General features: G+C 46.1%; 3 protein-coding genes across 10 annotated transcripts in view; 2 read left to right on the forward strand and 1 right to left on the reverse strand.

The window, feature by feature from the left end:
• Positions 1-519: 519 nt before the first annotated feature.
• Positions 520-10,487, reverse strand: HIF1AN (hypoxia inducible factor 1 subunit alpha inhibitor). Of its 3 annotated transcripts, none has more exons than XR_015259070.1 (9): positions 10,288-10,475; positions 8,891-9,141; positions 7,476-7,624; positions 5,561-5,706; positions 4,968-5,074; positions 4,511-4,574; positions 4,162-4,272; positions 3,360-3,652; positions 520-2,960 (listed from the first exon to the last, which is right to left on the reverse strand). XR_015259070.1 is itself a non-coding variant. In XM_086752289.1 (8 exons), exons 1-8 carry the CDS (start codon positions 10,462-10,464, stop codon positions 2,916-2,918), a joined length of 1,050 nt encoding a protein of 349 aa, XP_086608415.1. In that variant the 5' UTR covers positions 10,465-10,487; the 3' UTR covers positions 520-2,915. The 3 variants fall into 3 exon arrangements, 1 of the variants encoding a protein (XP_086608415.1); XR_015259071.1 differs by lacking the exon at positions 3,360-3,652 and adding an exon at positions 3,984-4,075; XM_086752289.1 differs by lacking the exon at positions 3,360-3,652 and having other exon boundaries at positions 10,288-10,487.
• A 2,050-nt stretch (positions 10,488-12,537) lies between these two features.
• NDUFB8 (NADH:ubiquinone oxidoreductase subunit B8) lies at positions 12,538-16,340 on the forward strand. Its single transcript, XM_086752621.1, has 5 exons — positions 12,538-12,684; positions 12,855-12,981; positions 13,594-13,693; positions 15,283-15,438; positions 16,124-16,340. The coding sequence occupies exons 1-5, from the start codon at positions 12,585-12,587 to the stop codon at positions 16,214-16,216; spliced, it is 576 nt and encodes a 191-aa protein (XP_086608747.1). The 5' UTR covers positions 12,538-12,584; the 3' UTR covers positions 16,217-16,340.
• A 2,086-nt stretch (positions 16,341-18,426) lies between these two features.
• Positions 18,427-24,014, forward strand: part of SEC31B (SEC31 homolog B, COPII component) — a 55,874-nt gene continuing 50,286 nt past the window's right edge. For all 6 annotated transcript variants that reach the window (XM_086751735.1, XM_086751739.1, XM_086751738.1 and 3 more), the window contains exons 1-2: positions 18,427-18,508; positions 23,184-23,270. In XM_086751735.1, coding sequence (XP_086607861.1) covers positions 23,192-23,270 — 79 coding nt within the window. In that variant the 5' untranslated portion in view covers positions 18,427-18,508; positions 23,184-23,191. The remainder of the gene's footprint in view (positions 18,509-23,183; positions 23,271-24,014) is intronic.

Consider the following 24,014-nt stretch of genomic DNA (forward strand, 5'->3'; position numbering starts at 1 on the left):
TCATTATGAGGTAGAGGACTTCACCACCCAAGGCTGCTACCACACAGTAGAGGTACATAGAGGAAGCCTCCCCTCAAAATCTCCTTGAACAAAGTATGAATTGGATAAAGGACCACGTGGAGGACAAGATATCCCAAAGAATAAGCAACTGATATAACTCATTAGACCTGAGTGTATTTGCTCCATCATCCCATCAGTGACCAGAGCATGGCGATACCACTTAGGTCAGCAGGGAGAGGAAGTGTTCCCTCCCCACCAACACTTCTTGTTGACAGGGTTCAAGGATACCATCTTATCCCCGGCTTTCCTTTCAGGCTTATGGAAGTAGTATGGGGAAAGTTGGGAAGACGCACAGTAACACAGTTGGTTTTGCTGTTTTGAAGGTAGTTCTGGAGATCAGCAGCTTTCACCAGTGAAGAACACAAGTGGAGTTATTAGAAAGACTGAAAGGTAGCTTTATACACACATCTCCTTACACGGCTCTCCTATACCGCCACTCAGAAAACAAAAGCCACACAGTTCTGTTGTTCAACATCGGTTGTATTTAAGAACTACACTTCAGAAGGTACCGTGTGTTTGTCACACCCCACCCCCTGCACACACACCCCTAGCAGAGAACACACACAGCTTCCCAATACCATGGCAAGGGGCATTGAAAGCACAAGGTGAAAAGGGAAGGGGGCGGGGGGGGGGCGGGGAAGTCAGTCCATCAGTGCATTGTAAATGAGCTTTCACGAAGTCAAGTGCAGCAAAACCTGTTCAGACACTTTAAAAGTTAGACCTTTGGCAAATAAAGAAAAAAAAGGATCCTAAAGTTCTCTAAGTACCATTCTCTCTCCACATGGGATATGAACTCCCAACCTGAGCTTCAAGAGTTGATGGCGTCTAACAAGTAGTACTGGAGACTACTGTGTGCTGAATAAATAGCACAGAGATGGGATTTCATTTCAGCATCTTTCAACCAAGGGCATGTGCCCAGGATTCCTGGGAAGGCCTTGCTTTTGGCCGGAGTCAGCAGCTTAGCCTTCTTCCCCAACTGCCCAAAGGCTGAGCATTGATAAGTATCCAGCTGAGTGACCTTCGTCTGGATCTAACCACAGCTCTGGAGAGTCTGCAACAAGTAACATGGCAGTCAGACTACTCAGCGACACAGACATATTTCTTAAACAAGGACCCTGCAGCTGCCAATTACACTTCATTTGTTCTGACCTGTAAAGTAGCCAGAAAACTAGCCCCTGCAACCTCCTTTTTGAGAAGCCTTTCACCTCTGTGCAAGGCACGCTCACTGCAAGCGCTGCATGAGCTGTCCCAGCAAAAGACGGGACCCGAGGCCAGAGATGGGAGCGCTTGAGAAGTTCTTAAAACTTTTATCAGAATCCCATGTCAGAAAAAGCCCCAAAGAACAACAGGGAAAATGCTGGGAAGTCTCAACAGAATAATCTCCCCACTATTCTCTGGGGTGAGATATATGGGTGATGAAACAGTTTCTCCTGCTCTAGATCTTGGGACCCATTACAACTGCATCAAATACACCAGACCTTTGCACCACCGCCCAAACCAGAGACAGCAGTGCAGCACACCTCAGGGAATAAAAAGCCAGCCTCCATATGAGCCTAAGGCTTTTACATGGAAGAGGAGGAGGAAAGCAAAATGATTTTTCAGGGAGATTGCTGAGGGCTATTAAACAGAGGCTTATTTGGTTTTTGTGCCCTGGTCTTGTCACTTCCCAGTCTGCCGTGTCAACTTCTGGAACATAAGAATAACCAAGATAAACTTAACTGCATTTAAACAGAAAGCCCTGACCTCTTTCACATGACTGTACAAAGAAGGGAACCACACACTGGCATGGATTTACCTGATGGACAGGAGCCACACAACATCACACAAACATGCGCACTTGTGTGCAGCCACACACACTTGAGTTCTTGCAGTTTCAGTAAAAAGGGCACTTTCCCATGTTAGTCTGAGGAGCCAGCACCCCTGGTGGGGAATAGGGAGGCTCTGTACCTATCTGACACTGCATTTTGACAGTTTAGCTCAGCACCTCTGGGGAATTTATCTTAAAAATGCGGTTTAATCATTCAAGATGTGAAGAGTGCCCTGGCATTTATGCATCTCCCTTCATAACAATACATCTGCTTTTAACCATGCTGCAGGTTCAGAAGAGCAGGAGAGAAGCCTTCACTCCCCAGAGAAAGCTGTCAGAAAGGAGGTTTATCTAGACTTCTACAACACAGATGTTATCTGGAGAGTATAGGATTTGGTGCTCACACACTAGGTGAATTCACTCTGATCTCTACCCTGTACTAAGTCCAAAGCATAGATGTCTTAAGTTGAAGAAACTGAATAATTTGTCCAGTTGCTCACCACACACAGGCCATCTCACATGTTCATTTCCATTACACAAAAAGGTGCCAGACTTGAGCATAGACAGGTCCTCTAACAACAGAGGTCTGTGAAACCTATCACTTCCCATCTTATATCCACTGCAGGCACCAACACAAACTCAGCCAGGAGGCCCAAACCCCAAGAGGTTTAGGAAACAAGATCACTCCTTGTTCTCCTCCAAGCTCTTCTTCAAATGTCTGAAAATCCTGAAGCAACACATCAAGTGCCAGAAGCCATGCTCCTTGTTGTGGCAAACAGGGCAGAGGGAGAAAAAACAAGTTAGTGAGCATGAATCCAGCTTCCAGTAAGTGCAGACTCTTTCTTGGGAGGTTCGGTTAGATGAGAGTGGAGAATGAATGGGGTACTAATGGTTTTGCAGTTCCAGTAGCCCCCTTTATTGTAGTGGGGCAGGGATGGGCCAGGAGACCCATCAGTCTGTTAAGTGCTGCGTGCAATACTAGCGCTCAGTATCTTCCATTGCTTGTGAACAAAGCAGCTCCAACATCAGTCACCCGAGTAGCCAGGCATTAGTCATACCGTCCCTTAATCATCATATTCAACAAGGGACCCACCTGTTCAAAGCAAAAACAGATCGTTAGCCGGGACAGTTACACAGAAATGGCAGCTGCAGAGCCTGCTCCTTCTGCATCACAACATCTTATGAGTTGAGCAGTCCAGAGCAGAGCATCTCAGCAAACTGAGCCTGAGATACACCAAATCAGCTTCAAAGTATTTTATAATAAAACACTGGGGCACCGTTGAGCACATCCTCAAATACCCTACCAAAATTATAGAGTTCTCCGCCAACACCCAACTTCAGTTGTCACCGAAACATTGCACCCATGGTATTTATTTGAAACTTTTTCACTTCTCACCCTAGATGTGTGATTTCTCAGGAGATGCTATTAAAAGCAGTCAACAGTCATCAGGAGTTGCTTTTGGCAGGGCAGAGAAGGAACATTCTTACTCACTGAATCCTCCCTGGTTCTTGGGATCACTTGGAAGGATGGCTAGGACTGACGATTTTGCTAAAGTTTTGTTTCCAGTCAAGACCATTCCCATTTCTCAGCACTGCCTGATCGCTGAGGGAAGTCCAGCATGCTATTGCAGTAGGAAAATCTCAGGGGAGAGGCATGCTAAAGCAGAGCTCCTGCACAGTGGTGAGTGTTATAAACCATGAAAATATTTCTATTCAGATCCAGTATTTCCACTTTCAGATTGGCAGATCTTCAAAAGCATACTCTTAGTACTTCAATCTGTTTTTCTGAAATACCAGTTGGTTAAAATTATGAAGAATTCAGAGATGACCAAGACGTATGTTAAGGGCAAAGTGCACAACTTAATAGAAGAGACTTCTCTTATTTAAGAGATTTAGATTTAACAGGTAAAACAGTGGGTTGTTGTTTTTTTTTGTTTTTGTTTTTTTTTTTTTTTCAAATACTGGGTATCATTGCTGCACAGAAGGCTAAGGAGAGTTTGGGAGCAACACTTTCCTGGCAGTGCCCAAAGTCAAAGTATACCTTCCCCCACATACAGAACAATTAAGTCCATTGTTTCTAGTGGTCCTCTCCAGAATTATAATTTAAAGAGCTTGCCTTTTTGTATCCAAAGGACCTCCTGAAGACAGCAGGAAGAACCATTCACAGCAACAGAGCAACCCTGTTTTCTCCTACCCTCACTGTGACACCTGCAGAGCCAAATAGTTGGCATCTCGAGTTTTGCATTAAGCCACAACAGTTTCAACAGCAGTGACTATATGGTTCTTTTTTGTACCTCTTGTGGATTTCCTAAGGCTTCTCCCAACATCTTCTCAATGTTCCTCATTATCGCCACTTTCTGATGAGCCTTTAACGGATATTCAATTCTCTTTGGGGTTGGGGCACCCTGAAATATAAAAAATAGCTCCTTGCAAGCTTCCTGAATTGGCAGATTATTCCTCCCTCTCCCAGCCACCCAGTTCTTCACACATCACTTGAAAGGGAGAAAGTAGCTTTCAGCTTTAAAGCAAAGGATTTGGTGCAATGAAGTTTTCATATTGACAACACATGCCAATACACCTCTACCTGAAAAAACCCTCTGGGATAGAGCTATCCAAGCTGTGCAGGAAAGTGCTTGTACTCACCTTGTACCAGAAGTTCACAGTGATGGTAATCCCGCCATTCAGGAGAGACTCAATGTGGTGCCACCTGCATGGAAACCACACAAAAAAGAAAAACTATTGCTGTAGCTTATAGCAAAATACCTGGGATGGATAAGTTCAGACAGCACCAGACAAGCCTTGCCTTATACCTCCATCATTAAGATCTCAGGACTTCTGGAAAGCTGTCCTTATTTAAACACAGATCCTTTTCTCACACATTAGTGGAGTGCTCCCACAGTAATGTAGTGTCAGGGAGAATTACCACTCCCATCCAACAGATAGGAAGTAGAAGCAGATGGGCCCAAGATGTCACAGAAAATATCATACTTGCTGGAGAAGTCAAAACAAAATTCTCTTAAGAGCCAATGCAACACTTGAAGCAGAAGATCCTTTAAACCTCTGTTTGCTGTTCACTGTATAGTTCCGCCATCCTTCTTACCAGTACATGGGTATGTATAGCACATCCCCTGGCCCCACCACCGTCTCATAGCCAACCACGCTGCGGAAATTCGGAAACTTCTCATAGTCAGGATTGTCAAAGTCCACCTAAGAGAAGAAAAACATTAAGAAACTCAGAACTTCCTGCAATGACAGTCCTCATTACTGGCTGTCAGTATCAAATCATCTTGATCTTCCCTATATGGCTTTTACATTCCCATTCATGTCTTAACTCCATTGCGAGGTCCTACAGTACCACCAACTTAGACAGGAGTCCTGCAATTTGTCTCTAAGCAAATCTGTGTTTGACCAAGTGATCAATGAAACAGAACATAGAAGGTAGCAACTCCAGTTGTGCTATCAGTAAGGAGGAGATGTTTATAGCTGTAGCACTTGCAAGGCAGGACCAGAGACAAACACCAGTCTTCCGGCTGGTCTCGATGTATTCATCAGATATAGATCTGAACACAGGTTTTGCAAAAGCTCAGCAAGTGATATGCAGCTTGAATTCCAGTGCAGCCTCCTTCCACCCAACATCTTCACAAATTCCCTTTTTTTTTTGCATGGAGCAGAGAACAGATCTGCTACTCTCACCTGGCTCTGCCTGTCGCACGGATGGTGCACAGGATAAGGGTAGAGGCATTCAAACTGATCAGGAGGGAACAGAATACACCTCTTGTAACCCTTAATCTGAGCGAAGAAGTTCTGCTGCTCATCATAATGAGCTGGTGTCACATTCCCTGCACAGAGAGAAAATATGATAATCAAGACACTCTCATGTACAGGTATGAAAGACAGAAGCAAGTTATATTCCTTGCTGGAAACAGTAAATACACTCACACATATTCAGAAAACTAAACAAGGAAAATGACCACAGGAACTCTACAAACTGATCACTGTATCAGTCAGCCTTTATTAAGCAGTTGCTATTCCACTTAATTTCCATTCTTAATCCATATTCAGCAATTTATGCTCTACAGGATCAGGATTTCCAGCTTGTTTCCATGAACAGCAGATGGTGAATGTTGACAGGAAGCTTTTTTATAAAACACTCTTTAGACAAGAAGTTGTGGAATGGACTTTCAGAAGTTATTAGTCTACATAAAAGGAGTCTAACAGTCTGATTTTGAAAAAAAGTCCTAGTAGTCCTAGTAGTTTTGCAAGAAAACAAGTAAACAAATCTCTGTCATTGGGGCTCCCAATAGCACCTTCTGAGTCTTATTAAAGTTATAAAGCTTGACTGTCACCACTAGATCTTAAATTTAATCAAGTATTTAAATACAGTGGGCCATTTTGTACTCCTCTCAACTATGTTTTTCAGGCTGTTTGCCAATTCAGATATTACCCTTTTAGCTGTCTTTTTATATGTATTTTCACTAAAGAGAATTAAGATAACAGTTAATCCCATAACTTCATGAAATAGATCATACAATCACATGCTCCTCTAGAGTCCCTCCTTTTTCTAGCACCCACAGGTTCAAGACAGTTCCTTGGTTCTTGTGCATAACCTGTTGGTAGTAGGATTTTAGTGATATATTATGATCTGTAGTGAAATGTTGCTGCAATGCTTTTATGTGAGTTTCTCTTCTCTCAGCTAGTAAAACCAGTGAAAAACTACTGTAAGTTGAGTATGTCTGGTTGCAAAGGGGAAAAACATCTGCTGTCAGAACTGAGCAGTCATGAATTGCCAAGTAATTATAATTGAACAATTATAATTGGACGTGTCTGCCAGAATGATTATAGGCCATCCCACTCCACAAAACTGTGTATATTCCTTGTTCGGTTATTGAGATTACTTTCTACTAGAACGCTCTCCTTGTCAACAGCATAGTAGTACCTCCGTCTTCTAAGGCACCTGCCTATGAGTCAGTCTCTACATGGGTTTGAAATTCCAATGAATCCAGATTATTTTTATGATTTGTCCATCTTCAAGTTCTCCAGTGCCCTCCAACCTTCCAAGAAGAAATTAACCTCTTAATTGAAAGAGAATTCCTCACCACAGTGTACCAGCTCAAATAAGAACAAATACTTCACAGAATAATCAACAATTCCTCCTGGGTAGACATTGGACATGCCAAGAAAAGCCCAGAAGACTAACTTCGCTCATGTTGCAAACCCTTTTTACATTTTAAATCTGGAGACTCTGAGCATTTTAAATCTTCAGCATCTCAAGCAGTCAAACAATAAATAGGTCTCAGAATATAATTAGCAATTACTGAAAACACAGTCCTACCAGCATCACAGAGCCTTTCCACAAGCAGATTACATCCAGGCTTTCACAGCAAGTCCCTGGGGAAACACAGGCTATTCCTTTGGTTGTTTCCACTCTATAACCCAAGTTAAGTTGTGACAACAGTCCACTCCCAACCCAGCTGGCTTTAAACTGCCAGCTCTGAAAGAACACTTACAATCTAGTGGAAAATCCCTTTGAAAAATCTTCTGAAACTGAAATACTGAACTGCTGACCAAATCTTCTCCCCTTCTCCTCCAGTCAGAGAGAACTGCTTACCTTCCATGCCAATAAGAAGCAAGTTAGAAGTCAGCTGACCCCAGCCACGTTTCCCTTGCTGCTTGTTAATCCAGTTCCAGTTGAAGCCAAGGAAATCCACCACAATTTTCCTTCCAACTGTGTCATTCAGGGTTTGCTGCAGATATAGCCTGTATTTTCCCAGAGACAAGTAGAAATCAAGTATTAAGCCTTGTCATGAACATGAAGACATATCTCTGCATCTCTTCAGAAAGATTTCAAAACGAAGAGACATAACTCCTAGAGGTTCTGTTCCATCACCACACAGCATAAGCAGTCATGGAAGGAAACAGTTTCAAAAAGTCCCCAAACTTTCCTGAAAGATTTCCTGGTACAGAAAGGAACAGAACTCAGTTCTGCTTAAATAATCACAAGAGAAAAAAAGAAAATTTTAGAGCAAGAACAATTCCCTCACAGTGCAGGAGAAAAACTGTAAACAGACTGGTCACTATCACATATCAAACACACTCGTGAATAATCCCCAGATAAATGCCACCACTGTAACTCATCTGCAATAAGAGTTACCTCTTCTACTAGAAGTGCATAAGGGCAAAACAAGGCTCAGGAAACCCAGCACATTTCAGTATCAAGTGACTTTAAAGCTAGGCTTACGTTTAGGCATAGAGGAATCAAACATCTGTATTAACAACTGCAGTGTAACAGACTACTGTCTGCAATGCTAGAAGAAAAACATTTTTAAGCTCAAGGATTGCCTTCTCTCTTGGAGAAAGCACGTCCAAAGCTGTGAAAGAAGACAAAGGCACAGATGACAAGTGGACACAGACACAAGAGTAGCTTCCAATTAAGACACAACTAAGCACCCATAAGTCCTGAGGGACAGTGACTGATAAAATTAACTAAGGGTTTAAGTCCAGTTGCTAACAGTTATACTCTGTATAAACATGAGGCTCCTCTCAATAACTTACAGGTCTGTTAGCGGTGTAGGCCATCACTGTCAAGAAATACACAGCACATACGCAACCTTTTCTCACCTTTCTGAAAGAGGGTTAGCACCAGCTGCCCTGGTATTCTGTATAAAAAGCTGAGTGCTATAGCTTGTACCTTTTCATCCAATAACTAAGCTCCTCTACCAATACAATAGTCTGACAAAAGAAAGTGAAGCTTAAGACTTTCTCTATCCAAACCCCACCTCGGACAGAGAAGAAAAAAAGCAACAAAAAAGATATCTCTGCACAAAATGTGAAGAGCTTCATTAACCAACAGTATGACTTTTTTAATCAGGTAACAAGGCTGCTGTCAACTAGAAGCCCTGAAGGAAAAATAGCACTATAAAAAAGTGAAAGGTTTGAGAGGTTTTAATTATCAGCAGTCACTGAAGAGAAACTTATCCCCTACTTAGACCTGCAGTAATGGAGACACTTCCACACATCACTTACCTCTCAGCACTCCCTTTCTGTTGTATTTCTTTGAGTCTGTCCACAAACTCTGCAAACTTCATCTCTTCCCTGCTCGACTTGGGCTTGAAGTTCTTAAAATTTGCCATCTTTTTCTCATCATAGTACAAAAACTTGTGTGTGCTGGCACTATACACTGAGAAGTCCCCATTGCCAATGTTTTCCTGGAGGTAGTCCAGGTCCCATTTCAGAGCAGGATAAACCAGATTTGTATCTGTCAGCACCACTGGCTCCTGGAGAGAAACAGGAAGTTTATTGATTCAAGGACCTCTTGAACTTGAGAACGATCACATTCATTACTGCAACAACAGAAACTCTCTTTGAAAAATAGGGAATTGCAAAAGGCATTCAGAGTAATCAGATACCTTAGTCTGGGGAGAAAAACAAGCAAAACATGATAGGAAGATTTCAGAAAGTGGTGGCCTGCTCCTACAGCAAGCTCCTGGCAGCAGTCGGACAGATTCCACTATCTACTTCGCTAATCTCTAACACGTGAGGTTAGACAAACACTAGATGGAAACAGTTTTAAGCCTACTTGGTCCTGCCACGTAGCAAGGAAACACAGTAGATTCCATCTGGTCACTTCCAGACTCAGCTGTGAAGGGGCAAATGCTGGCAAAAAGACAGCTCTGAATTCACAGAGACAACACTCATCTCTTTTCTCAGAGGATTGCAGATAACCTCCAGCCATCAAAAAACTGGCATTACCCCATCTCTCCTAAACACTAAAAAAAGAACCACTGCAGAAGGAAGACAAAGGACATCACCTATCTCCTCATCTATAAATAGTAGGTAACCTAAACAAAAATGACAGTTGCTATGTTTCCAAGCTGTACATGCACAACTTCTCTTCTTGCACACTTTCTTTAAAAATAGTCAAGTGGTAACCTTACCAAAATGAGACTGAGCTTGTCCAGAACCAGTACAAGAGCCACTACTGCAAGGCAACCTTCCCATCACTTAGAAAATAAAAAACACGTGCCCATGGTTATACACAACATTTCCACGATTTACATCCGGAAAGCAAAGCACTTAAAGCAACCTCTTCCTGCAAATTTCACAACTCAACGCTACGGTACCGAAAAGAATTGTCTTACGGCAACTAGGAGGAACGGGACAGCGGCAACGACCGAGCCCGCGCGGGGAGGGGGGCTCGGCGGGCCCTCCGCGGCAGACAGCCTGTAGTACAGACCGGCAGAGCCGGGGCAGGGAGGTGGGCGCACCCGGCACCGGGACCCGGGAGAGCCCGGCACCCTGCGAGCCGCTCTGCCCTGCTCTGCCCGGCCTGACGGGCAGGGCTGGCAGCCCTCGCGCCGCGGAGCACGAGCACGCCCGGCCCCGCCGCAGCCCCCGGGCCGGGCCGCCGCTGCTCCCCGCACCTCGTTCTCGATGAGCTCCTCGGCACGGGGGTCGCTGTGGCTGAGCCGCGGGATGGGCCGCGTCTCAAAGGAGTAACGACGGAACTGGGAGTCGCTCCAGCCGGGCGCTGCCGCTGCCGCCACCGCCGGGCCCTCCCGGCAGCCCGCGGCCGCCGCCGAGGAGGAGGCCGCCGCCATCGCCGCCTCCACCGGAGAACCCGGAACTAGAAAGCCGGAAGCGGAAATTGTCCTCCCGTGGCAACACCGGAAGCGAGCGGAGAAGGCGGGAGGCGGAGGGGCACCATGGGCGAGGGGGGCGGCGGCGAGCAGCGCCCCCGCGCGGAGGGAGGTCGGGGGCGGCCTCTGTTCCCCTCCGCGTTTTGGCCTTTTCCAAGGTTTTTGGATAACTGTGGGAGCCGGAAGCCCGTGCGGGGAAAACCTGGCTCGTCTGGGAAGGCGGGGACGTGGGGGACTCGGGCCCCGGGAGGGCAGGCCAGGCCACCGCCCCGAGATGGCGACTGGCCGCCCAGGAAGGCCTGGCTTCCTCCCTGAAATCGCTTGTACAGCGCGCAGCTGTGCCAGCACGGCCATGTGTGGGCCCTCAGAGTCCTAGGCCACTCTGCCTGCTTTCAGCTGGCAGCCCCTTCCCCTCCAGGTCGCTGGCAGCTGACAGGACGCGTGCGCGCTGCTCTTTGGGAGCTGCTCTGCTGCCGTGCTCCGAACGAAGCCAGCAAACTGCCCGTTGTCCTCAATCTAAGTGCACAGCTGTGTTTCGTGCCTGAAAACTAGAGGTTTAATTAACACTTGCTACAAGAAAAAACGTATGGTGAAACTAACACCCGCCTTTCGATGTGTAACTACATCGTTTTAGCAAGTTTTCATGAATTGCATGCCTAGGGCAGGAGCTATTGATTTTTTCTCTTTGCATATGTTTATTAAATAAGACAAATCTACATTTTGCTTTGAATCTGGAAGCAGCAAGAACAATCATTGCTCTTTCCCAAGAATGAGTGCCACATGAGGCAGCAGCTCTTGAGAAAATTTTGGTCTCTGGCATTTAGTGGTTTTCTGGCTGCGAAAAGCTTTACCTTCATAAGAATAATGCAATCTGTTTTCCTCTGTCCTTCCAAAATTTATTAATGTGCTTAGTTTCTAGGAAAATTAGTGCTCCATCACCCTTTAAATCTACAGCACTATTCCTGTACAGGTTAAGAAAAAATTTTACCATGTATTTGCAATCGTATTTGGGTGCTTAGAAAGCTTGTGCCACAGCTGTGGAAGGCTCAAATGTAACTCAGAAAGTAAATACCCAGCGGTGAAGAGCCGATGTAAGGAGCAGCCGACCATGATCTGAGCCTGTGACTGACACAAACTTCGCTGCACAGTCGGTTATATGGGAGTTGGTTGAATTAAGACATCATCCCTAAAACGACACAACACAGCCTTTCTTTGGGGTAAGTGAAGGGATCCTATTCTAGCCTGCAACAATGCCTCCGCCTCAGGCACGCTGGATCCCAGATGTATTGTTGTGGTTTATCACTGTCTTCATTCAATTAGTAGGTTTAGGATTAATGTTGTTATTAGAAGGAATGGCTTTAATGACAAATTGTCCATGATAGTCTTTGATCTGCAAAGGTTTATAATGGAGATCATTTTAGAGACATTACCCATTACGGCTGATGTGAATAACTGAAGGAAAATGAGTTCAACTACCACAGAGTTTACATAATGAAGTAAACTGCAAAATCCTTTAATGTTCATATTGATTTTATCTACAGTGACATATCGCTTATGTTTGAGGAACAGCATCACGAAATTAACACGCCACTTCAGCCGTGCGTGTTTCCCTGGCTGTATGGAGACAAGATGATTACGTTTGGGTATTAACTTTAATAATATTGACACTGGTACCAAGAAGGCAGTTTGCATAACGCCGCCAGCCGCGGCATCGACCCGACTGAGCATCGACCCGGCTGAGCACCGACCCGACCGAGCACCGATCCGACTGCTCCGCAGCGGCTGCCCCGCCTCTGGGCGGCCATGCCTGCCGTGCGATCCCGTTACCCCGCTTCGGGCGGTGACAGCCAGAGCCAAATACCGCACCCGCGCCCCTTCAGCCATTGCTCTTAGGTCACTATTATAACAACAGCGGCCGATCAATTAATGCCGGGGGGTGGGGGGGTGTTGTACCCTGCAGCGCCCCGCCTCCCGCTCTAACCACGCCCACCAAACGGTAGCCCCGCTGCCGCGGTCGCCTCGCCCCCCGAGCACTTCTGTCCCTACCGGCCACCGTCGGCCGCGCCTGCGCGGTGGAGGCGATGGCGGCGGCTGGGCTCCGCGGTGTCCTCTGGCAGCGGGCGGCTGCCCGGCTGTGCGTGGCGCGGGCCGGTGCGGTGGTGCCCGTCGGGGCGCGGGCGGGTGAGCGGGGAGATGGGAGCAGGGAGCTTCGGCCGGCGGCGGGACGGGTGTCGTTGGGGCGGTGGGCCGAGGGCTCCGGAGCCGGGGTGTGAGGGCGGCGCGACCTCCCCGGCTTGGCTGCGGCTGCCGGCGGGGCCTGCGCCCACTCTGCCCGGTTGCTCTCCCGCCAGCCTCTGGGTTGCCCAAGGACCTGATGCCCGGGCCGTACCCCCGGACGCCGGAGGAGAGGGCAGCTGCTGCAAAGAAGTACAACATGCGGGTGGAAGACTACGAGCCCTACCCCGACGACGGCTTCGGGTGAGCTGGGGTCGTCCCATGCCCCTGCAGCCGGGGAGCAGGCCAAGGCCAGCAGCGCCCGGCTTTGTGGGGAGGTGCTGCAGGCTGACAGGCTCTGTTGAATGCCTGGAGATGCTGTGCTTTGAGTTTAGGGCTTTCAAAGCACCCATCAGTGTGCTTTCAGGACCAAATGCAATGAGTTGAAGGCCTGTGTGAATAAAATGTTGGATGAGAGACTTCTTGTGATGTTATAATACAGGGCTGAGAGGGATGAACTGAAAGCTGTCTTTGGAACAGATTTCAGGAGATGTTTAAATGTTGGGAGGTACTTTGACATGTGCAAAGTGCTAGACAACTAGAGTTCTGTATTTCAGTTAAGCTTGCATTTTCTTCCAGCAGGTATAGCCCAAAAGAGCACTTTGAATGCTGTTTGTTACAATGACTGGTACCAAGGTGATGACTGTTGTGCTAGTTGTGTGTATGTGTTTAAAAAATATATACATAGGAGCTATAAAAACAAAGTAGTATTTAAGTCTTTCATTTCCCTAGGCCTGTTCTATAGCATCTCCTACAAAATGTATCTAAATTAATACAGATTTCTTGTATGTTTGGGGTTTTGTCCGTTTCTTACAGGTACGGTGACTATCCCAAGCTCCCTGATAAGTCTCTTCATGAGAGAGACCCTTGGTACCAGTGGGACCAGCCAGACATGAGGCATAACTGGGGAGAGCCGGTAGGAATGCTAGTAGCACTTTTCATTATGATTACAATGCTACTGTTACTAAATACTAATGTTCACATCTCTAGTGCTTTCTGTTTAATTCTTTGTGTAGTTGCATCCCCATGTGCAGGTGTGTGTTGCCTATGCAACCAGAGACAGTCAGTTGTAGGGAAACTTAGGCTAAGGCCATCAAGGTAAATATTTTGAAAGTGCTGAGGAATAGTAACATCTTACTACATATGAGGAAGGAGGATTTAAAAACTTAAGTCTCTTCCATCTTCTTTGCCTGATTTGACTTAGTGTGAGAGCTTAGTTGAGAATAATTTGGTAAAGAAGCCATTGTTTTGAGTAGGGTTCTTTTAAATTACAATGGAAGTAGCCGTTGTTGCTTTATTACTCCAGGGTTATTTTGGGATAGCATACAAATAAAGAGATTTTCTCTGAAGAAAGTCTGCAAGATATCCTTCAGACAAATGAATGAATAGAGCATCTATGTTAATTTTCGAAATTTAAGTTCCTCAAGCTCCTTGTCAGGAGTAACTTTTCAGTTAGTGCATGGTCTTTCTGTGAATGACTGTAATCTAACTGATTGCTGAACTTGGTAATTGACTTGAGCTCTCCTTACTAAAAGTGTGTGTGTAATATCATGTAAGTTATGTTATGTAAGTGTGTGTGTGTAATATATCATAGTATAAACATGCCAGAGCATCATACCATATGTACCACAGTAAAGTGCATGTTGTAATGACTTCAGAAGAACATGAAAAAATCCATGGTGATTCTGTGTTGTTGTGGTGCTTGGTACAGGAAGGTTTGTATAGGTACCCTTGCTCATGGGGTTGGCAGTGGGGGACCAAGTGGAATATACTAGTGTGTTGCAGGTGTCAGGCAACTGAATTCTGCTCAGACTGGCTCTCTGGGTTTGATAGCAAACAGCTCTACTTGCAAAGAGCAAAGCTGGGGAGCTAGGGGCAGTACTTCAGCTGCAAATTAATGAGTTCTCTGTTTTCGTTAATATGAAAGAAGACTATAGACAGAACATGGTTGAGACTTCTCTATGTATACTTCAAGGCAGAAGCTTAAATACCCTTCTGCTTCAATCAGGAAGGCCGTTAGCTTGCTACCAGCTCTGCTCTTGCTGTGGAGTAACAACAGCAGGTGCTCTACCTGTTTTGTGCAGTCAGCTTCCAAGCAGGTAGTTGCTTCTTTGTTTGAAGTAACACTGCTGCTTCTGTTTGGGTGTGTGACTGAACTTCCATAAATGAGGGTACTGATTTATACCATGCCTTTTCAACAGTGCTGGGGAACAAATCTAAGGTGGAGTGGTTATGTATATAAATAAAAGCTGCTGCTATCCTATAATTAAGCATATTACCTGGTATAAGCATAGGATGGAATTTGGAGCCCTGAATTTTACTGTAAGTGACAACTTGCTGTGACTAGGTAAATCACTTATTGCCTCTGTGGCCTTATCTTCACTTGTGAGGTGGAGACGAAACAGCTTCTGGCACTTTTGTGAATGCTATAAAGCACTGCTTCCCTTGATAAAAGCAACTTGATCACTGTTGGTAAATGTTCAGTGATTTTCCTTTGTTCTTTAGATGCACTGGGACTTTGACATGTATATTCGGAACCGCGTTGATACATCCCCCACTCCAGTTCCCTGGCACACCATGCGCAAACACTTTCTTATCTTTTTGAGTACCATGCTGATCATGTTTTGTTTAGGAGAGATCTATCCATCTTACAGGCCTGTGGTAAGTGACACCCTTGTGGAAAAGGAGGAAAAGGAGCTGTGTTTCTTGTCACTGCTGATGCCAAAAAGTGGTTTTGCTGAAGCTGTGTGAGGAGTGTGAATGCAAAACCCTGCTGCTGGCAGAGGATGGGCCAAGGGATGTCCTATGGCCTTGTCCAGCCTGAGTTGTTGGCTTGGCTCAGCTCACAGGTTCTGTTTCATAGAGAGCAGTTCCTGTTCACAGGGAACTGATTTTAAGGCATACTTACAGTATCCCTTCTTTGGTCTAGGTATTCTCCTTCCCTGTGTGCATCTGCTCAAGGGAGATGTTTAATCTCTTATCTTGCCTTGTGTTTTTAGTTGTATCTCATAATCTGGATCATTTGGAATGTATTTTGAAAAATACAACTGAATACGCAGACAGCTTTTGCAATATATTATTCTCATGCTGTGAGATGAACTGTTGGTTAAAATTAAATGCAAGACCACCTTGATGTTTTTAAAGGACATGGGTTTATAGAAAGAACTCTATCTTTGAATTTACTTTCCTTGTACTCTTAATATTCCCGCTGAAGCGCTTAAGAAATAGAAATTTAAGTCATAAGTCACAAACCTTAATTTGAATGGGAGTGGGATGGGTTGAGACATTTTCCCCTTAATCCTTATATTTGCTTGGTGAATTTGCCACTCTTTGTCTCTCCTTGTAGGGACCGAAGCAATATCCCTTCAATGACCTGTACCTGGAGAGAGGAGGAGACCCCAATAAAGAGCCACCAGTGGTGACGCACTATGAAATCTGAAAGTTGTTGAAGTGCTGTGTTTCTGCTGGGGATGTCATCTTCTCTGGTGTTCACTGTGGCATGTTAACGCTTGTTCTTCAACATACAACCACTAACTGCAGTGAAATATATCTATGATACCTACTTTGCTAGTTGTCTTCTGTTGGTTTGAGAAGGTTGAACAATGGCCAGTGAAATTAAATGACCTTTGCCATTTTTTCTAAACAGGCTAGTATCTGGAGGGCAAAGTTCTGAGTGCAGTCCTGGGACTGACTGCTGCTAGTTTATGTACCTCGTGCACAAACCTGCCTTAGCCCGTTTAGGTAGGAGATACTGCCTGTTACCAAGTGGCTTAGTGCAGGTGCTGCTTAGAGTTGAACTAGAGTGTCACCGTTTAATGTGAGACGACAGGTAGAACCAGACTGGCAAGTGGCAGTGCTTGAGAGTCTCGTACTGTGTGAATAACTGTCCTTACTGGGGTTTGGCTTTGATCTCTTCCTGGTCGGAACGCCCTGTTAAGTCAAGCTTCTATAACCAGTAGGGAGCACTAGTGAGGCACAGAGCCTTGCAGTGCAGAGCTTGGCGCTGGCAGCAGAGCTGTGGACAGCAGTGGTATGAAAAGGCTGATGAACAAGTCCAGCTCTGGCCAGACCTGTTCTGCTGTGCCTGGGCTTTGGTCCAAGAGCACAGATGCTCAAGTTGCTCCTGTATGGCCTGAGCTTATCCAGCAGGGTTGGAGTTAGGTCTGACGCATGGAGTCTGCCTGTCTTGCTGTGAACCACTCGTCTAGGGCCTCTTATGGCTTTATCAGCGGTTTGCTTGGGAAAGTTACACATACAGTTTTATTAAGCTCCTAGATTTTTCCAGCTCCACTCTTCCCTTAACACAAGGTAATTCCCCCACACACACACACCTTGTTACTGGAGGAGACAGTACCTTCAGTACTGATTTACGGTGAAAGTTCTCTCAACTCCCTTGTCCTATGTCTTAGACCCTGCTGTTTTGCTCCAGGAGTGGGTGATCACAGAAGGCCAAGGGCTTGGGCTTTTCTGGGTGCTTCCTATAAAATGGGTGCTGTGCTCTGCTCTCAACACCCTGTCATGACTCATAGTTTTGTGCTTTAAGAGAAGCAGGTATTTGAAGACAGTGATTCATGATTTTTCAATCTGTAAAGATTTTTAACCCTAGATTCTAAAGGACAACTTGATCTCTGTGTAGGGGTTTCTGTTAGGGTCATTCAATGGAATGACTTGATTGAATGCTAGGACATTAAAAATATTTATCTGTAAATAAAACAAATCTCTTTGGAGGTGCTGAAGAGTCACCATTCCTCCTGACTTTTGTAAGCTGTCAGCTTCGCTTCTAGTTATAGAAATGCTTACTTTTAAATTCTGGACACTGATACTTCACACCAAAAGTGTTTTCAAAGTATTTCTTGAGCTGTAGGGACCTTGAAACTGAGTTCTGTTATGAAGCGTTATGCAGGGGAAAACACTCCTGAGGGGTATTTGAGTGAGAATTGCCATTCCACAGCAGTTATGTGACAGTACTATATATACAATGTTGTAAGAGTTCTAAGAGTCTTCAAGTGAAATTAAAATTATCAGAGCAGTAATAGGAACCTTATCTTGGTGTAAAATGACAATAGAGCAGTGGCACAGGGGCAGGCTGGGGCTCATCCGTGCTTACTGTACAGCACGCTGCACAGCTGCCCTGCCCCTGCCGTGTCTGCTGCCTGCTGCTCTGGGGAGTTTCGCACCCGCTCCGTACCTAACAGTGACCTCATGATGGCTTCCTTCGTGGGGAAGGCAGATAATGTGGCTCAGAAATCCTAAAAAAAAAATGGGGTTTTATGTTGGGAGGAAATGACAGCTTGAAACCTATGAATGAAGAAGAAAAGACTTGTGCAGCACCTTACAGACAGAAAAGGTGCCTGAGAGCCTCTTGGCTTGGGAGCGGCTGCTGGGGCCCCCGGTTGAGGTGCCGCGGCTGAGGAAGCGACACTTCGCGCCTGGTCAGGAGAGGCTGAGAGGAGGCCCCCCTCCCCACTTTAGGCTCACACCCGAAGGGCGGTGGTGGCCACACCCCCAAGGGGCCGGGCTCCCGCTGCCGTCCTGCGCGGCGGCCCCGGGCCGGCTGGCGGAACCAGCGCGGTGAGGGCTGCGGCCGCCGCCTGCGCAGGCGCGGCGGGGGCGGGGTCACGGGCGGTGTTTCGCGGGCGGGGGCTTTTCGGCTCCTGGCGGCCACCGTCGGGAGGGCTGAGCTGCGGGAACCGCTCGGGTCGGTGGCGCGGAGGGGACGGCCAGCGAGCCGGTAAGGGCCGCCGCCCGCCTCCCCCTCCCTCCTCCCCGCCGCCTCGACTCCTGTCCCGGCACTCGCGCCCCTCAGCCCCGCCACCGGGGACAGGGGCATGGGAGCCGCCCCCGGGCCGGCCCAGCCCCGCCTGCGGCGGCCCTGCCCTTCCGCGCCCCGGGGCCGAGCCCCTCGCCCCCGCCCCCCACCACCACCGTGGCCCAGGCCTGCTTTGCTACCCTGCCCGGCCTGGTGTGACTGTGCCAGCTCCGTCCTCAGGTCCCGTGGCCCCGTCCCCAGCCCTCTGCCCCGGGAGCCGCGGAGCTCGCTCCCCCTTTGCCGAGGGGGTGGCTTCTGGGCAGCGGCAGGCGGGGAGCGCTAAGGGGGTGTTAGGCGGTTCGGCCTGGGCCGCGGGGAGGCCTCTGGCGTGGCCAAGAGCCTGCTTTATGACACTCGGTGTCCGAGGTCAATGCTTTCTTCCTAGACCTTCCCTCTTTTTCACTGTCATGCAGTGTAATGCTGTTGCGTGGAGCAAGCTGACTGGATATGCCTATACGTACTCGCTTTTGTACAGTGCTGTGGCACTTAGCAATAGCTTTTCAAAGTGCTCAAAGCACAAGAAGTTTCTTTATATACCATGGGAGCTGTCATGGAGAAATGTGCTGAGCCCTGCGTTGCAACAACCCCGCCTTGCAAACACCAACGATTAGCTGAGATTAGTGTTCCTGTGCCTTCTGGCCTCTGTAATCAGGGTTTATAATAAGCACTTATGAGAACAGCCTGGGTATAGGGGAGCTGCGAAAGAGGAGTGTCAGAGCAATGCAAAGGGAAGGGGCAGTACAGAGGTTTTAAATTGACACTGAGATGTGGAGACTGTGGGGTGGTTTGTGTCTTAACCATTGCATCATGGCTGAGAGGCCTTTTCCAATTCTTAGGGTGGCTGCTTGTCACCTGGGTGACCTTGGACAAGTCTTCTCTGTTCTGCCCAAGTTTCACCTTTGGCTAAGGCGGATCAGGCTGTCAGCTCCTTTGTGTGCTGTGCTGGAAGCCCAGTATCAGTGGGAACTCTTCAAAGAGGAACAGTTGGGTGCCCCGTGGCAGGAGGAAGATTAGGAAAGTCAGTAGGACGGGATTTCTGATTGACAGTATTTGGGTGGCGCAAGAGAGAGAAGGCCTTACTAGAGTGATACCAGGGATGATTATCATGGCAGCTTTCAGGGTCAGTGAACTGATACAACAACAACCGCAGTCTTTCAGGATGTATTCTAGGCAACAAGTATTTCAAGTTAGCATGAGTGAGGAACTTTTACTTCTGTCAGCATTGTTTGCATGGTCTGTCATGATTTCAGAACATGTGCTTTTACTTGTCACTCTGACTGTGTGCTCTTCGTTTCCCCGTGGTTGGGAGTGCTCTGACCTGCTGGGTTTTGTTTTGCAGACAGTGTTACCTTTAAGGACACTGTGCAGGAAACCATGGCTGGGGGAGGCCGGGGAAATACTGCTTCTGTCCTGCGACTCCCCTTGGGGCTGAGGTTCGTTAATATGTTAGATCTATAATCGGATGTCTGTAGAAGGAGGAGGAGGAGGAGGACTTGTCATGATTAATTAATTAGAGGTCCTGAGAAAAGCATGAGCTTTCTCAGAAGTCTTAGCTGCTATTTTGGGAGATGACAGCAGGTGGCAACCTCTCCCTAAAAACTCTCCTGTGGAAGAGTTCAAGACTTGCGAATTTTTCTCAGGCAGCCACAAGAGGTTGCTAAAGAAAGGCTTTTTCCTGCTTTAAGGCTCGTGAGTCCTGTCCTGGATACAGACATGCACAGTGTATAGAAGGATCACCCCTCTAAGCATAAGACTGAAATCAGGCTTTTTTTTTTCTCCTTCCAAGCTCGGAGCCCGCTGATTGAAGGAGGAGGTGCTGCTGCATCCTTGCAGAACCTCAGCTGTGGTGGAGCTGAACGGATAGGTGCTTAAGAGGTGGTGTGATACTGTGATCTTTTAGCTTCTTATGCCTCTCCTGTGGGCCTTCTGAAGGCACTACTGCTGCTTTGCCTTGAGGACCAGGGACAGAGTGTTCGATACATGTGATCCAGCACTTCCATAGTTGTTCTGTTGATTTTGAGCCACTCTAAATGATGCCTTGTTTGTTTTTCTAGGTCTGGGTGAGTCACCGTGGGCAAGACACTTTACCTTCCCATTCTGTCCTGACTTAAGTTTGTGAAAAGAGGACAGTAATATTGACTTTCTTATGCAAAATGTTCTATTGGCAAGAGGAGCTGGACAATTGATCAATACTGTTCTGCATGGCTTTTTTTGTGGCTTGTCTTTGTATTTGCCTGTTAAAAGGGAATTGTGCCAGCCATGCGGTCAGTCCAGCACAGAGGCTAAATAGGGGGAACTTGTACCACTCACCTGACTAAGTTTGTGATGCTTATGCTCTTTATTGCTTCCTTACCATTTAACTTACTAGAGGGAAATGGTCTCTTGGCCATTGTCTAGTAATGTTGATGGGTTAGCATGGGAGTTGTCCTCTCAAGAGCCAAGAAGCAGTGAGGCCTCTATGTAGTACAGACAGCTCCTACAGCTGGTGGATCATACCTGGAGAAGGAAGAGGCAGGAAAGCGACTGGTAAGGAGCACACCAGCTGTCCTGCTCCCTCACATCAGTGGAGTCGAGTGGTGCCCTGTGCAGTAGGCTGTTGCTAGCAGGTTCACCTGGCTCCTCCTGGGGATATTTTCATTTCCCCCTGACGATGAAGAAAAGAGACCTGGACCATGTTCCTGCGCTGGTATGGCAGACAGATGAGTAGGCACTGAAACTTCTTGGCAGAGAGAATGTGATGGAGCCCTAATGAGTACCTCACAAAGAGTGTGCTGGAAGATAGGAAAGTAAGCTTTAGAGGGCTGTTATGGTGGTGAGGAGGAGATGATCTTTCCACCTCTGTTCCTAGGCTGCATGAGGAAATAGTTACATTTGTTTTATTGTACAAGAGTTCAGATTCCTCTGGGCCTCAGCTAAGTTGGGATAAGGCTAGTGTGAGAATAGCAATAGGCAGTTTGAGCCTTGGGAGGTACTGCTGCAGTCTAATGCTATAAAGCATTAAATTGGTTCTAATCAAACAGCTTTTCCTGATAGTGCGTGAGGGAGAGGTTGTCCTTATCTTCTGACTGGTGATGGAGAAGAAACCCTGAAAAGGGTGTGGAGTCATTAGCCAAGATGTCTAAGCCCAAGAAGCAGTGCTGACAAGATTTCCCTTTGTGTGGGCCTCAGGAGGCCATAGCTTCACATAAGCAACAAGATGAGAGAAGGCTTTTTCAAAACTTGGTTGTGGGGTTTTTTGGTTTTTGTTTGATGGTTTGGCCAGACAGTGGGCTGGACACAGCAAGCTGCCTTTGTGAACTTGTTTACGAGTAAACATCCATACTCTGGCCTGAGTAAAGCCAAACTCTGAAGCACTGACTCTTGTAGCCCTGCATCTGAAGAGAGGGCTGTGTGATGCAGACCGTGGTTTAACCATGACACAAACAGTGTCCGATAACCAGGAGAGGTTAATCACAGCAAGCTGGCAAGATGCAGAATGTTTTGCTGTGCTGCCTGCTGACAGTTGTACTTTATTCAGCGTGATATCATCTGAGTGCATAGTTAGCAGCACTGTTTAGCTAGAGCTAACAGACTGCGCTGCAGCCAAGCTGGAAAGGTTTACGAACTGCTCATGAGAGTGACCCCGCTGGTCTGTGCATGCTGTGTCCACACATCCTTTCTGTTGCTGACATGCCTGGAAAGTCTGGGCATAGTCTGGGATTGAGAGGTGCTGGGTACTTTCTCCTCAGCAAGAATGGGATCCTACGTGGAACAATAACTTGTATTTATATTCAGCTTTGCAGCCTCCTGACTGCCTGCTGTTGCTATTTGACTTTCAATTATCCTGCTACATTATTACCCAACTAATCTCTTTCCAGTGACATAGGGAAGTTGTGTTCCCATTCTACAGGTGTCGGTTGGTCTATCCAGGGTAAACAAAAAGAATTGTGCTCAGAGCTGAGATTGAAACCCAGTTGTTACTTCTGGATCACTTCTTTTCACCCTCTCCTACTATTTACAAACTCAAGCAGAAAGTCAAATTATTTTTTCCTTTCACTTCTCACAGGAATGAGAACAAAGTACATTAACTGAATTGGCACACGATAGCATTGCACTTTGTTTTCTGTTGCCACGTCACGTTTCTGTTTGGAATCTGGCCTGCCTTGAGATTCCTTCTGCTCCTTTTTTTGCCTATGTGTATACTGACATCAGCTTGTGCTTTGCAAATGCATTTGTTTAAATTAATTTCTGCAGCTGATTTAAACCAGCCTGAACTGAAGACTTGAATATGTTGTTTAATTTAGATCCTTTTACTGAAACTCTCCTGTAATTGAGGTAAATGAAAAAGACAGCTGTATATGAAAGAAAATCTAGGATCAGGCAGCTGAAGTGGTTTTGTTTGGTTTGTTGTTTTTTTTTTTAATGAATTCTAAAATACCCTAATGCATTTCAGTAAAACTGTATTCACTAGCTCAGGAAGTAGCAAGTAACTTGTCTCTATTGAGAGCAATTTGTTCACGTGGTGCTTTCATAAGGGAGATACTTTGTTACTGGTGTATTTATTTACTGCTGACTTTATCCGACTATTCTAACCACTGTGTGAATTTTTTTTCCAAAGCCTAGAAAATGAAGCTAAAGGAAATTGAGAGAACAGCTGTCCAGGCATGGAGTCCAGCAAATAACCACCCCATTTATCTAGCAACAGGTAAAGTTCTACACAATTCATTAAAATTAAAGTATGAGTCACAGAGATATTGTATGTAGAGTTGTATTGGTTTTAACTTTCAAGAATTCTCGCCTTAATAATCTCTGGAAAACTTACAAGCAGTATACCAAAAACATTACAGCCTTAATTTTTTTTTAAAGTGACCTGTAGGGGATTATTTTTATGCCCAACTTTGACACCTTGAAGGCCAGTGATTTTTCAAGGGGTGAATACGTGATTTGTTTTTTTGTTTTTTTTTTTTTAATCTAACTTCTAATTAAGCCTATATGGACTCGCAACATCTGCTTGCTGTGGAAAATAAAATAAAATTCGTTTACTTACTTGGTATTTCTGGGAAAAAAAAAGTTCATTCTAATAATGTTTACTCAAGCTGGCTTTTACTTTGTTGGTCTTCAGACATTATCACATGGCTTGACAATCAAGTAATAGAAATCTGTTCTCCCTAAAGTTGCCTGTTTTGCATAACATTCAATTTTCAATACTTCTGCAAAACCTTTAATTTTTGTTTTGTTGATATTATTAATTATTTGCTATTGTAATAATATTGTTTCCTGAAGCACAAAGTCAGCCTGTTCACTGAGTTGGCAGTAGGTAAGTTTAGTGTCTGTGTGGAACTGACAGCTTGGGTTGTCTGCCCAGCATGAGAACGAGTCAGCTCTATCTTCTGCCTGTGTTGCACAGCACTGCCATATTGTTTTGATTTTTTCGGGGATAACTGTCCAA

This window comes from Chlamydotis macqueenii, chromosome 7 (assembly GCF_036417535.1).
Source record: "Chlamydotis macqueenii isolate bChlMac1 chromosome 7, bChlMac1.mat, whole genome shotgun sequence".
Lineage (NCBI taxonomy): Eukaryota > Metazoa > Chordata > Aves > Otidiformes > Otididae > Chlamydotis > Chlamydotis macqueenii.

Bases quoted from the DNA above. Each gene is read 5' to 3' on its own strand.
- HIF1AN (XM_086752289.1), bottom strand. From the start codon at position 10,464: ATGGCGGCGGCCTCCTCCTCGGCGGCGGCCGCGGGCTGCCGGGAGGGC. The intron at 9,142-10,287 runs GTGCGGGGAGCA...GTTTCTCTCCAG, and splicing joins AGGAGCTCATCGAGAACGAG to GAGCCAGTGGTGCTGACAGA. The intron at 4,575-4,967 runs GTAAGAAGGATG...GTTTCCATGCAG, and splicing joins CTATACATACCCATGTACTG to GTGGCACCACATTGAGTCTC.
- NDUFB8 (XM_086752621.1), top strand. From the start codon at position 12,585: ATGGCGGCGGCTGGGCTCCGCGGTGTCCTCTGGCAGCGGGCGGCTGCC. The intron at 12,685-12,854 runs GTGAGCGGGGAG...CTCTCCCGCCAG, and splicing joins GCCCGTCGGGGCGCGGGCGG to CCTCTGGGTTGCCCAAGGAC. The intron at 13,694-15,282 runs GTAGGAATGCTA...TTTGTTCTTTAG, and splicing joins GGCATAACTGGGGAGAGCCG to ATGCACTGGGACTTTGACAT.